This window comes from Thalassophryne amazonica, chromosome 2 (assembly GCF_902500255.1).
Source record: "Thalassophryne amazonica chromosome 2, fThaAma1.1, whole genome shotgun sequence".
In the NCBI taxonomy this organism is placed as follows: Eukaryota; Metazoa; Chordata; class Actinopteri; order Batrachoidiformes; family Batrachoididae; genus Thalassophryne; species Thalassophryne amazonica.
Window position 1 is genome coordinate 114,449,369 of NC_047104.1, and position 14,051 is coordinate 114,463,419.

General features: G+C 39.9%; 1 protein-coding gene across 2 annotated transcripts in view; it reads right to left on the reverse strand.

Moving 5' to 3' along the window:
• The window catches only part of dync1li2 (dynein, cytoplasmic 1, light intermediate chain 2), an 83,905-nt gene that overhangs the window by 50,130 nt on the left and 19,724 nt on the right, over window positions 1-14,051 (reverse strand). For both annotated transcript variants that reach the window (XM_034192341.1, XM_034192331.1), the window contains exon 5: window positions 8,740-8,903. In XM_034192341.1, coding sequence (XP_034048232.1) covers window positions 8,740-8,903 — 164 coding nt within the window. The remainder of the gene's footprint in view (window positions 1-8,739; window positions 8,904-14,051) is intronic.

The following is a 14,051-nucleotide window of genomic DNA, read 5'->3' on the forward strand; positions in this document are numbered from 1 at the left end:
ATGATTTTAGATGATCAACCATAAGGTACATCCATGATAATACTTTCACCGAAGCCTTCATCGTGTTTGTGAGGCGACAAGATATTGAGGATCAAGTGGAGATTTTTATTTGGAGGCACAACGAGTGAAGCACTAGCACTGAAGTCCGACTCTAGCATTACAAGTTATTATATAGGCCTCTACTGGTGGTTGGCTCTCACTGCGGTATTGTATCACTTCCTGTTCCGGAGCACAGCGGTGTTTTGCTGTATCTGTTAGCTGTTTAATCTGCGCAGTTAGATTGATCTAGTTACCTAGATAACGATTTGCTTCACAGTGTAATCTTCACGTGCCTTAACTAAAGCACTCCCTCTGCTGAATCACCTCTAAATTATTTACACATTATTAACTTTGTGTGTTTTTAGGAATCCGCTAGCTTAGCGCAGCTACTAGCTCTTAGCCGGTTTAGCATGGCGGCTTCTGTCTCTCCCGCACTTTTCTGCTCTGGGTGTGAAATGTTTAGTTATTCCTCGGCCTCCTTTAGCAGCAATGGTACTTGTAATAAGTGTAGCTTATTCGTAGCTTTGGAGGCCAGGCTGGGCGAATTGGAGACTCGGCTTCGCACCGTGGAAAATTCTACAGCTAGCCAGGCCCCTGTAGTCGGTGCGGACCAAGGTACCTTAGCCGCCATTAGTTTCCCTCTGGCAGATCCCGAGCAGCCGGGAAAGCAGGCCGACTGGGTGACTGTGAGGAGGAAGCGTAGCCCTAAACACAAGCCCCGTGTACACCGCCAACCTGATCACATTTCTAACTGTTTTTCCCCACTCAGCGACACACCCAATGAGGATCAAACTCTGATTATTGGCGACTCTGTTTTGAGAAATGTGAAGTTAGCGACACCAGCAACCATAGTCAATTGTCTTCCGGGGGCCAGAGCAGGCGACATTGAAGGAAATTTGAAACTGCTGGCTAAGGCTAAGCGTAAATTTGGTAAGACTGTAATTCACGTCGGCAGTAATGACACCCGGTTACGCCAATCTGAGGTCACTAAAATTAACACTGAATCGGTGTGTAACTTTGCAAAAACAATGTCGGACTCTGTAGTTTTCTCTGGGCCCCTCCCCAATCGGACCGGGAGTGACATGTTTTGCCGCATGTTCTCCTTGAATTGCTGGCTGTCTGAGTGGTGTCCAAAAATGAGGTGGGCTTCATAGATAATTGGCAAAGCTTCTGGGGAAAACCTGGTCTTGTTAGGAGAGACGGCATCCATCCCACTTTGGATGGAGCAGCTCTCATTTCTAGAAATCTGGCCAATTTTCTTAAATCCTCCAAACCGTGACTATCCAGGGTTGGGACCAGGAAGCAGAGTTGTAGTCTTATACACCTCTCTGCAGCTTCTCTCCCCCTGCCATCCCCTCATTACCCCATCCCCGTAGAGACGGTGCCTGCTCCCAGACCACCAATAACCAGCAAAAATCTATTTAAGCATAAAAATTCAAAAAGAAAAAAATATAGCACCTTCAACTGCACCACAAACTAAAACAGTTAAATGTGGTCTATTAAACATTAGGTCTCTCTCTTCTAAGTCCCTGTTAGTAAATGATATAATAATTGATCGACATATTGATTTATTCTGCCTTACAGAAACCTGGTTACAGCAGGATGAATATGTTAGTTTAAATGAGTCAACACCCCCGAGTCACACTAACTGCCAGAATGCGCGTAGCACGGGCCGAGGCGGAGGATTAGCAGCAATCTTCCATTCCAGCTTATTAATTAATCAAAAACCCAGACAGAGCTTTAATTCATTTGAAAGCTTGACTCTTAGTCTTGTCCATCCAAATTGGAAGTCCCAAAAACCAGTTTTATTTGTTATCCATCGTCCTCCTGGTCGTTACTGTGAGTTTCTCTGTGAATTTTCAGACCTTTTGTCTGACTTAGTGCTTAGCTCAGATAAGATAATTATAGAGGGCGATTTTAACATCCACACAGATGCTGAGAATGACAGGCTCAACACTGCATGTAATCTATTATTAGACTCAATTGGCTTTGCTCAAAATGTAAATGAGTCCACCCACCACTTTAATCATATCTTAGATCTTGTTCTGACTTATGGTATGGAAATTGAAGACTTAACAGTATTCCCTGAAAACTCTCTTCTGTCTGATCATTTCTTAATAACATTTACATTTACTCTGATGGACTACCCAGCAGTGGGGAATAGGTTTCATTACACTAGAAGTCTTTCAGAAAGCGCTGCAACTAGGTTTAAGGATATGATTCCTTCTTTATGTTCTCTAATGCCATATACCAACACAGTGCAGAGTAGCTACCTAAACTCTGTAAGTGAGATAGAGTATCTCGTCAATAGTTTTACATCCTCATTGAAGACAACTTTGGATGCCGTAGCTCCTCTGAAAAAGAGAGCTTTAAATCAGAAGTTCCTGACTCCGTGGTATAACTCACAAACTCGCAGCTTAAAGTAGATAACCCGTAAGTTGGAGAGGAAATGGCGTCTCACTAATTTAAAAGATCTTCACTTAGCCTGGAAAAAAGTCTGTTGCTCTATAAAAAAGCCCTCCGTAAAGCTAGGACATCTTACTACTCATCACTAATTGAAGAAAATAAGAACAACCCCAGGTTTCTTTTCAGCACTGTAGCCAGGCTGACAAAGAGTCAGAGCTCTATTGAGCCGAGTATTCCTTTAACTTTAACTAGTAATGACTTCATGACTTTCTTTGCTAATAAAATTTTAACTATTAGAGAAAAAATTACTCATAACCATCCCAAAGACGTATTGTTATCTTTGGCTGCTTTCAGTGATGCCGGTATTTGGTTAGACTCTTTCTCTCAGATTGTTCTGAGTTATTTTCATTAGTTACTTCATCCAAACCATCAACATGTCTATTAGACCCCATTCCTACCAGGCTGCTCAAGGAAGCCCTAACATTATTTAATGCTTCGATCTTAAATATGATCAATCTATCTTTATTAGTTGGCTATGTACCACAGGCTTTTAAGGTGGCAGTAATTAAACCATTACTTAAAAAGCCATCACTTGACCCAGCTATCTTAGCTAATTATAGGCCAATCTCCAACCTTCCTTTTCTCTCAAAAATTCTTGAAAGGGTAGTTGTAAAACAGCTAACTGATCATCTGCAGAGGAATGGTCTATTTGAAGAGTTTCAGTCAGGTTTTAGAATTCATCATAGTACAGAAACAGCATTAGTGAAGGTTACAAATGATCTTCTTATGGCCTCAGACAGTGGACTCATCTCTGTGCTTGTTCTGTTAGACCTCAGTGCTGCTTTTGATACTGTTGGCCATAAAATTTTATTACAGAGATTAGAGCATGCCACAGGTATTAAAGGCACTGCGCTGCGGTGGTTTGAATCATATTTATCTAATAGATTACAATTTGTTCATGTAAATGGGGAATCTTCTTCACAGACTAAGGTTATTATGGAGTTCCACAAGGTTCTGTGCTAGGACCAATTTTATTCACTTTATACATGCTTCCCTTAGGCAGTATTATTAGACGGCATTGCTTAAATTTTCATTGTTACGCAGATGATACCCAGCTTTATCTATCCATGAAGCCAGAGGACACACACCAATTAGCTAAACTGCAGGATTGCATTACAGACATAAAGACATGGATGACCTCTAATTTCCTGCTTTTAAACTCAGATAAAACTGAAGTTATTGTACTTGGCCCCACAAATCTTAGAAACATGGTGTCTAACCAGATCCTTACTCTGGATGGCATTACCCTGACCTCTAGTAATACTGTGAGAAATCTTGGAGTCATTTTTGATCAGGATATGTCATTAAAAGCGCATATTAAACAAATATGTAGGACTGCTTTTTTGCATTTACGCAATATCTCTAAAATTCCAAAAAGCTCCATGTTTCCACAACAAGAGAAAATGCAGAGACAGCATTTGAATCGGGGGGGGGGGGGGGGGGGGGGGGGGGCATGTAAGAGAAAGTACAGGAGCGGAGGGGGGTTTCACTCATTTTTGAATGAAAGCAGAAGCTAATAGTTCTCATGGAATATTTTAAAACTGCACAAACTGTTTCAGGCCCCCTCACACGAGCATGACTTTTGATTCACACACTTGCACACCCGTCGTTGTGATGATCCCACCCGCCTTTCTTTGTTCGACTGCCTGCCACGTGCTCAGTGCTGGACGCTGTGTATATAAATAATTATTTCATGTCAGAGTAATCATTTTCTCTGCAAACTGGCAGTTGAAAACGGCTCTAATCGATTCCTGAATCACACAGGATCGCTCCAGCTTCAGCCGTTCGCGCACGCCTAACAAGCTGCAGAAAGCATTTTGAGCCGTCTAAAAAGGTAATTTGTCATGTTTACATTGTCATGGCTTGGTAAAACAGTTGTGTTCTTCCCTTTTTGTGTGCAGCTGTTAAAGTGTGTTTTTGATAGATTTAACATCTCGTTATAATCCTTCAAACGAGCTGCGCTCTGATGAGATCCACTGATGTCACCACTCGCTCTGTTCACTTCTTTACTCGACTTGACGAGCTGCATGTCGTGATGGCGAGCAGATCGCGCCACGTAGCACAACACTTATGCGTGAAGACTTTTTTGAACATTTTAAAATTCTCTGTGCGCAATAGCACCAGCCGGCGCCTGTTCAGCCTACACACGTTAAAGACGGGTTTACTCTCCAGCACAACACAGGTCATGCTAGTGCGTGAATCAAAGTCATGCTTGTGTCAGGGGGCCTTTACGGTTTAAGCACCTTTCACACAAAGATGCTTCATGCGGCATCATGACGATGCAGGAATGTCTGCATCAGGTGCACGCAGCAGGGGGGCAGAGAGGAGGTGCAGCCAGTTTGTGTGCGCTCTGATTTCTCTTCTAGTTTCTCTGTCTTGTGCTGAGCTGCAGGTCTGCGCTCTGAGTTCTGTTATAGTTTATCTTCCTTCCTGTGACCGGGAGCTGCAGCCGGCTTTCACGCGTGTGTGCAAACCATCTGTGAATGGACATGGAGATGTCTGGAGTTTATACTGGATGTGAACATGCCCTGTCTCTGGCAGTCAGTCTGTGAGCAGGACTTATTTATGGACTTTAACACAATCAGAGACAATTTGACAAGGTGAGCGCGATGAGCAGCAGTCAGGCTGCAATCTGAGCATTTCTTTTTTCTTTTAATTGTTCACATGTGCAATATAGTTTTATTGCATTGTGTACATGGTATTAAAGGCTTGTGTCAATAATCCTGCAGGATTTATACAACCCCTGGCAATAATTATGGAATCACCAGCCTCGGATGATGTTCATTCAGTTGTTTAATTTTGTAGAAAAAAAAGCAGATCACAGACATGACACAAAACTAAAGTCATTTCAAATGGCAACTTTCTGGCTTTAAGAAACACTATAAGAAATCAGGAAAAATAATTGTGGCAGTCAGTAACGGTTACTTTTTTAGACCAAGCAGAGGTAAAAAAAAATATGGGCTCACTCAATTCTGAGGAATAAATTATGGAATCACCCTGTAAATGTTCATCCCCAAAACTAACACCTGCATCAAATCAGATCTGCTCGTTAGTCTGCATCTAAAAAGGAGTAATCACACCTTGGAGAGCTGTTGCACCAAGTGGACTGACATGATTCATGGCTCCAACACGAGAGATAACTGAAACAAAGGAGAGGATTATCAAACTCTTAAAAGAGGGTAAATCATCATGCAATGTTGCAAAAGATGTTGGTTGTTCACAGTCAGCTGTGTCTAAACTCTGGACCAAATACAAACAACGTGGGAAGGTTGTTAAAGGCAAACATACTGGTAGACCAAGGAAGACGTCAAAGCATCAAGACAGAAAACTTAAAGCAATATGTCTCAAAAATCGTAAATGCACAACAAAACAAATGAGGAACGAATGGGAGGAAACTGTAGTCAACGTCTGTGACCGAACTGTAAGAAACCGCCTAAAGGAAATGGAATTTACATACAGAAAAGCTAAACGAAAGCCATCATTAACACCTAAACAGAAAAAAACAAGGTTACCATGGGCTAAGGAAAAGCAATCGTGGACTGTGGATGACTGGATGAAAGTCATATTCAGCGATGAATCTCGAATCTGCATTGGGCAAGGTAATGATGCTGGAACTTTTGTTTGGTGCCATTCCAATGAGATTTATAAAGATGACTGCCTGAAGAGAACATGTACATTTCCACAGTCATTGATGATATGGGGCTGCATGTCAGGTAAAGGCACTGGGGAGATGGCTGTCATTACATCATCAATAAATGCACAAGTTTACCTTGATATTTTGGACATCTTAATCCAATTGAAAATCTTTGGTGGAAGTTGAAGAAAATGGTCCATGACAAGGCTCCAACCTGCAAAGCTGATCTGGCAACAGCAATCAGAGAAAGTTGGAGCCAGATTGATGAAGAGTACTGTTTGTCACTCATTAAGTCCATGCCTCAGAGACTGCAAGCTGTTATAAAAGCCAGAGGTGGTGCAACAAAATACTAGTGATGTGTTGGAGCGTTCTTTTGTTTTTCATGATTCCATAATTTTTTCCTCAGAATTGAGTGATTCCATATTTTTTCCCTCTGCTTGGTCTAAAAAAGTAACCATTACTGACTGCCACAATTTTTTTCCTGATTTCTTACAGTGTTTCTTAAAGCCAGAAAGTTGCCATATGAAATGACTTTAGTTTTGTGTCATGTCTGTGATCTGCTTTTTTTCTACAAAATTAAACAACTGAATAAACATTCTCCGAGGCCGGTGATTCCATAATTATTGCCAGGGTTGTAGCTCGGGAACAATGGAACAAGCAGCAATCATAAATCGGCGTTGGGTAATGTTGTATTGTGAGGGTGTGGCCTCCAGTCACATTGAGTATCGTCGCGTTGCCTGGACTTGCATTGAAACAACTTCCTTTCTGCGCCTGGTGCTCGACGCAAAAAAAAAGAAAAAAAAAATTAAAAACATTTAATTTTTTGCATCACATTTGCTTTGTCCTTTGCTGTGTTGTGGTGTTGAGCTACATCGTCTCAGCAGTAGGTTGCATCCACGTGGCGTCGTCATGACGCCGCACGACAACTCGATGTGGGCCCGGTGTGAAAAGGGCTTTACAGACGATGACAAGATTATTTGTGTGAACAACACACTTTAGCTCTACAGGCTCATCAATGCAGCGCAGCAACTTAATCTTAAACGATCATCTTCAGCTCTCAGCCTCACTTAAGCCCCTTTCACACTGGGGCCGCTTCGAGTTGCGTCATGACAACGCCGTGTGGAAGGAACCCAGTGCTGAGATGATGCAGCTCAACGCCACAACAGCGTGAGGGGCGCAAAGGATGAAGCAAATCAGACGCCAAAAATTAAGCATGTTTAATTTTTTTGCATCCTGTGCTAGACACAGAAATTAAGTGGTTTCAGCGCAAGTCAGAGCAATGCGACGGTACTCGACGTGACTGGAAGCCACACCCTCATTATACAAGGTTACCCAATGCTAATGTATGATTCCTGCTGCGTTCTATTGTTCCCGAAATATAAATCATGCAGGATTGTTCTTATACAGTGTACACAATGCAGTAAAACATGCTCTAAAAGAGCACAGAAAAAAAAAATAATACTGATTGCAGCAGCTGCAGCTACTCGCTCTTCTCTCACAAATGTGTTTAAATAAAGTCCATAAAAGTCCTGCTCACAGACTGATTGCCAGAGACAGGACATGTCCACATCCAGTAAAAAGTCCAGACATCTCCACATTTGCTCACGGACGATGTGTTTGTGCACATGCATCTCAATGTCAAAGGAGGAAAGATAAACTATAACAGAACTCAGAGCAAAGACCTGCAGCTCAACACAAGAACAAATATAAACTAGAAGAGAATTCAGAGTGCACAGTCTGGGTGCAGCCAAACTGTGCGCACCGACTTCTCTGTGCAGAGAACCTGCAGGCTGCGTTCTCACCTTCTCTCTGCCCCCTGCTACGCATACCTGATGCAGACATTCCTGTGTCGTCATGACGCAACGGGAAGCAACTCGAAGTGGGCCCGGTGTGAAAGGGGCTTTCGTGAAACAGGAAAGTGTGGAGAAACTATGATCCAGAAACTTTTCATCGAGGTCTTACTCTTTAAAGAGCAGGTTTATAATGAAATTAGTCCATGTTTAGCTCTTGTTCAGATAAGACAATTATTAAAGGGATTATACTATTAAAAAAAGTAATGCAATCCCACTCAAAAATGTTGAAGAAAAAAAAAAAAAAACTCCACCTGACTGGATTAAACTACTGTGTGTAAATTTATATTTACACTCTGACACAGTAGTTTGTAATCCAGTGAGGCAGAGCTTCGTCAGACAATTTAACACAGACAGTTTTAAAGGGAGAAAATGCTATGTCCATCAAATATTAATGTGTTTTTAACTGTTATTTATGACCTACGCATAACATAAAATGACATGAAATAACAGAAATATGAAATTTGCTGTCAATTACACACATGTTGCAAAACATTTAAAGAAAGTTCTGTTTTAAGAGTGTGTTATACAAAATTTTGACACTTTTTTGACACTTTTTACTGTAAGCAAATAGCAGCCTCAAATATCAGTGCCAGTAAAATGCCAGTAATCTGTATCAGCCCTTAAAAATCTAGTCGACCCCTAGTACATGCAAATGTCATTAACAGATAATAAAAACGTCATACACGAGCAAAAAGCATTTGTTGTTCTCTTCAACACACGTGAGACTCAGACTGTAGCTGGACTTACCTTGGTACAAACTACAAGTACTGGAATGCCCAGGTTGTGTGTGAGTGTGTTGTCCCCAAGTGGTAGCACAACAGCCTCATCATCACATGTTGTTGGGGCTCGTCTCTGTGGAGAGGCCTGTGTGGCATCTTCTGGTTCTGTGTACTCTTGGAATGCTCTTACCACTAGTGGAAAAGCAGGGTCAGAGAAAGAAATAATTAGGTCATTACATAACCGAAAAGTACATTTAAAATGACTGGTTCAATAAAGTGCTGCCTCTCGCAAAGACCGCTGGAAGAGGCTCCAGTCCCACTGTGACCCTAAATTAGAGTGAGTTAGTTTAAAAAAAAAAAATGGATGGATAGCTTTTTCTCAGTAAAGGGTCTCATCCTCTTTCTTTCACCTGATCTACAACTCTTGTCACACACACACAATCCAAGTTCTCTATGCTGTATTATATAACGGCTGAGTGGATCCTTGTCATTTGATTGGTGCTTTGTATGTCACTTGACATGGATTATTTGTCCCATTTGTGTTGCATTGCATTTAGAGTGCAAATTTGGTTCCAGACGTTTGGTACCATTGCACTCTGCCAACGTGCAGTGTGCAACTTGGCTTCGCCTCGTTGAATGGTATGTTCCAGCTTTCACCTCATGAAATATTCATATCACTGAACTCATAAATATTCATTATTTGTATACTATATAGTATACATAGACATTTTGGCCGATCAAAATTTTTTATGCAATTACAGCTCAGTTAATTACTGAGGGGCGTTAATGCTTTTGATGACATGCTGTGGAAAACAAAGGAATGACTGCTCTATAATCACACACAAGGAGTAACAATACTCTGCTTGAGAGGTAATAAAGGTATGAATTAGTTCATTTGAAGACTTTACAAAAAAAAAAAAAGAAAAAAAAAAAAGAGTTTCACTTTAGCCAAGAGTCTTACCTTTAAAAACAATGAATAAAAATGATTTCACAACTGTCATACACACAACTGTCACACTACTATTTTGGCAGAATCGATTTGTTTGAGTTCAATATTAATTTACACAACCAACAAGAATAACCGTTTAAAAAAAAAAAAAAAAAATCACAATCATGGATAATAGAACTTTCAAAGTCCTGGTTTAAACTTCCATTTAAATGCCATATACTGCTGTGTACCCTTTATTTGATGTTCTGTACTGCCATCTACACCTGATGTTTGATCATTGTAGACTGGTTTACAGGCTATTTATAATATAGCAAGCGTGAGGTCAGTGGCAAAGTATGGAAAATTGGGCTGTGGAAATTATCTTTAAGAGACTGAGCACTAAAACAAGTGTGCACATTTCAGAGCACTGGTCTGTGGTTCGCATAACAGAATTACATTGTAGACCATATTTCCATGACCTTTAACTTAAGTGATTTCATGTTTGTTTTTTAATTAATTTCATATACACACAAAAATGATAAACCAGATTCTTTTTACTCCAAATCTCTCCAGTCCCGTGACCGCCACATCCGTCGATGATGAACACAAACAGACGGTGGCAGAAGACAAACGCACTACGCTTGTCACTCATGGTAACGGCAACACAGCACTTAACTAAACTGACTAAACCAATTGAACTACAAAAACAATAAATCAAGAACACTAACAACACTGTTAAACTAGCATGAACCACAATAACATTTAAAACCCCAGACTCCCATGGTGCATTGCAGCACAACGTCCATTGTTCAGTTGTGATCTAATATCACTATTTTCTCCAAAATATTAGTTCTATCAACTTTGTTTTCACAGCGTTCATCCTTGACCCAAAATACATAAGCATACCAATCAGCAAATGTCAGCTCTCCCCAGTTTGTCCGTGATCAAAGCCATACACACGCACGCACCCAGAAGCCGCTTGGCTACTAAAATATAAATAATTAATGGACAAATTTTTCACCAACAAATTTTTCACCACCTCACCAACAATCATCTGTTCAATGGTGAAAATAAGCCATTTACTCATGTTTTGTGCCTAGGTTAAAAAAAAAATTTTTTTTTACCTAAATCGTTAGCTCATACTCCTTTAAGTGGTCTTTGTGATTTAAATAAATGATACGATTAAATTAATTTTGTTTCATGCTGGATGAAGTGGTATGCTTCAAACATAAATATAACCTACTCCAGTGAGATTTATAACTTGTTTTTATGAGTGAATGCTTAGTGTAGTATGTCACTGTGGTACAACTGGTGGAAAGTAGGAAAAAGACAAAAAAAAAAGACAACAACAAACAGGTACACCAAAACAGACAAACAGGTGGCAGGTTTTTCATATGGAATCTCAATGAAGCCCTATTCGTGGGGGTCCAGCTGCATTGCCGGGTGGCTGGATGCTGCTGGACTCACTTGGTCACTTCTAGAAGCAAGCGGTGGTACTCTCCAGTAATATAAAACGAAAAGTGTCAACCCCTCACAAGTTGTCTCACACATTGCACATATTCTGAATCACGGAGACAACATGGAGAGGGGTACAAGAGAGTAAAATACACTATTTTAGAGTGAAATCAGCTCTACTGTCTTGACAAATCAAGTGTTGCTACTCCAATAAGAGTTGATTTTACACTGTGACAGAGTTGATTTAGCACTGTGAAAGAGTATATTTAAATCTCTTTGGACTGGGACCAAATGTTATCCCAGCAGAGTAAATTTTACTCAGCAAAATTTACTGTGCACACTTAATCACACTAGAATCAAATGTTTTTGTTATGTTTGCATATGCAACAAGCAGACCATCACATTTAGAGCAATGGGGTAATTCTAGTACAAAAAAGACTGTGTTCTTCACTGAAATTTAAGATCTATACGCATATACCGGTTTTAAAATGTTTTAAATAATATGTAGGCTATCAAACATCAAGAAGAATCTTGTATCATGCATCTCTTCTTGTGACCTCTTCCTCTGCAACTCCACATCACAGAAGTAGAAATCAAGTTTTATAGAAAAGTGTTAATTGTAGTCAAACTCAAACTATGGCACCCCGATTAGGCCAACACCAACACAAATGACTCTGCACTGCCATTACAATATGCAGCACAGAGATGTCAGGCCTTCTTCTGTCAAATTACAAGATTATTAAATATGATGTATAGCCACTAGAGCTGGGTAATATGACTTAAAACACACATCATGATATAAATTGAATCCCTTCACAAAAACAGTATATATCACATTATCATATACCTATAAATGATATGCCAATATGATTGGATAAAACACTAAAGAATAAATAGCAATACACCCTTTACGCGGACAGGTAATATTTTTCATATCACCCGAGTAATCAGCCAATCCGGACAAACAAAAACAAATGGAATTAATTGTGAGCACCTGATTCTCTGAATTGTATCAAAACATTGGAATGATCTCATTTTGCTATACCCGCTTCTGTCCAGCAGGAGGCAGTGTTAGTTTGTCTGCTTTTGGTAGTGGCTTGATGATCCTGATTGGCTCATGTCATGGGGTTCCACCAATGACAAAGCAGAACTAACTAACTAACTAACTAACTAACTCTCTCTCTCTCTCTCTCTCTCTCAATCTGTTTATTGCGGCTTCCTGCAAATACACGCATTAAATAGGACCATAAAATTCACAAAAAAAAAAAACATTGTGCATTGTGGAAATGATTAATCATAATTCAGGTTATAGTAGGCCTATTAACATAATTTAAAGTCTTGTATAACGCTTGAAGCACACACATTTTTAAAACGCATTGAAATAGACCAAGTCTGGTGAATTTAATGGGAGAACTGCTTAACTCGGTCATGTGACTTTTATATGACTGAATTCAGTCAGACGACTCCAGAGAGTTAAAACAGTTTAGAATTTTACACTGTTACAATGAGAATCTTTAATCTACCGAGGTGGAGATGGAGCCTGTGACCAAAGCACTGACTGCAGGCTTTTCTAGTCGTTCAGAGTCACTGAGGACGCTATGATGATGTCAACAGGCATTATCACGGTTGGTGAGCTGAGTCTAAAAATCTCTACCGTCAGCCAAAATTATACCGTGAGGTGGTTAAACCGCTTATATCGCCCACCCCTAATAGCCACTGTCGCATATGCACACAGAACACAACAGAATATGAAGAACCATAGGACATGCTCACACTGTCTCAGCTGTACATGCCTTTTACAACTGCAATGTGACGCAGAGGGATTTAAGAAGCAGGAAGCTGTGTATTCACTTCCTTGGGTGCTTTGGGAATGCAGTTAAAGACTGCTCTCAAATTCAGACTAACTTCCTACTTTTCTCCCTATACTAAGAGGAGAATGGCAATGTATTTACTTTAAAGAAGGAATTTTAGCAGACATCAGACTCCCAGTATTGAAATATAAAGGACAAGTTTTGAAAATTGAATTTGGGCTAATTGGTCATTACCAGAGTTATAAAAAAAAATAGGTTAAGTGAAATATAGTTGACAGATTAAATCAATTAAAAAAGAAAACTTAGGTGCAGCCATACCTCATATTGTAAGCAATTTAAAGAGGAATTCTTGTTGTGTACAGGACTGGTTCATATCTATCACACTGTATAATTTAATAATGCTGCCAGTTTGAAGAATATCCTGATAATGACTGAAATCTGAAGGAACTCGAGGGTTCATTTGTTAACTACTGTATTTGTCTTTTATTACGTCCACCAAGGACATAATAAAATCATTGCGTTTATTTATTTGTCTGTCTGTCAGCAGGATTTTGTCAAAACTACTGCACAGATTTTGACGAAATTTTCACCACAGATAGATATTAGGCCATGGAAGAACGCATTAAATTTTGGAGGTGATCTGGCTCCGGATTCTGGACCAAGTTTCACTTTACATAGGCTTTGAAGGGTTACTGTTAGCAGGATTACATCAAAACTATTGCACGGATTTTGACAAAATTTTCACCACAGATACACATTAGGCCATGGAAGAAAGCATTAAATTTTGGAAGTGATCCGAATCCATGTTCAGGATCAAGATTCACTTTATATCGGCTTTGAAGGATTATGTCAAAATTGCTTCATGGATTCTCACCAAATTTTCACCACAGATACATATTAAGCCACGGAAGAGTCCATTAAATTTTGGAGGTGAGTCAAATCACCAGTGAGGCAGTTTCTTGGTTATTCACAGAATGACAGTGGTGTCACTGAAGATGTTGGGAATCCAATTTGCAAAACCTGCCGGAAAAAAAGTTGATGTGAAGGCGGCAAACACTACAAACATGAAGAAAATAAATAAATAAAAAATAAATAAAATAAATAAATCACCTGAGGGAGAACCACCCGGCTGTATACACTCAAATG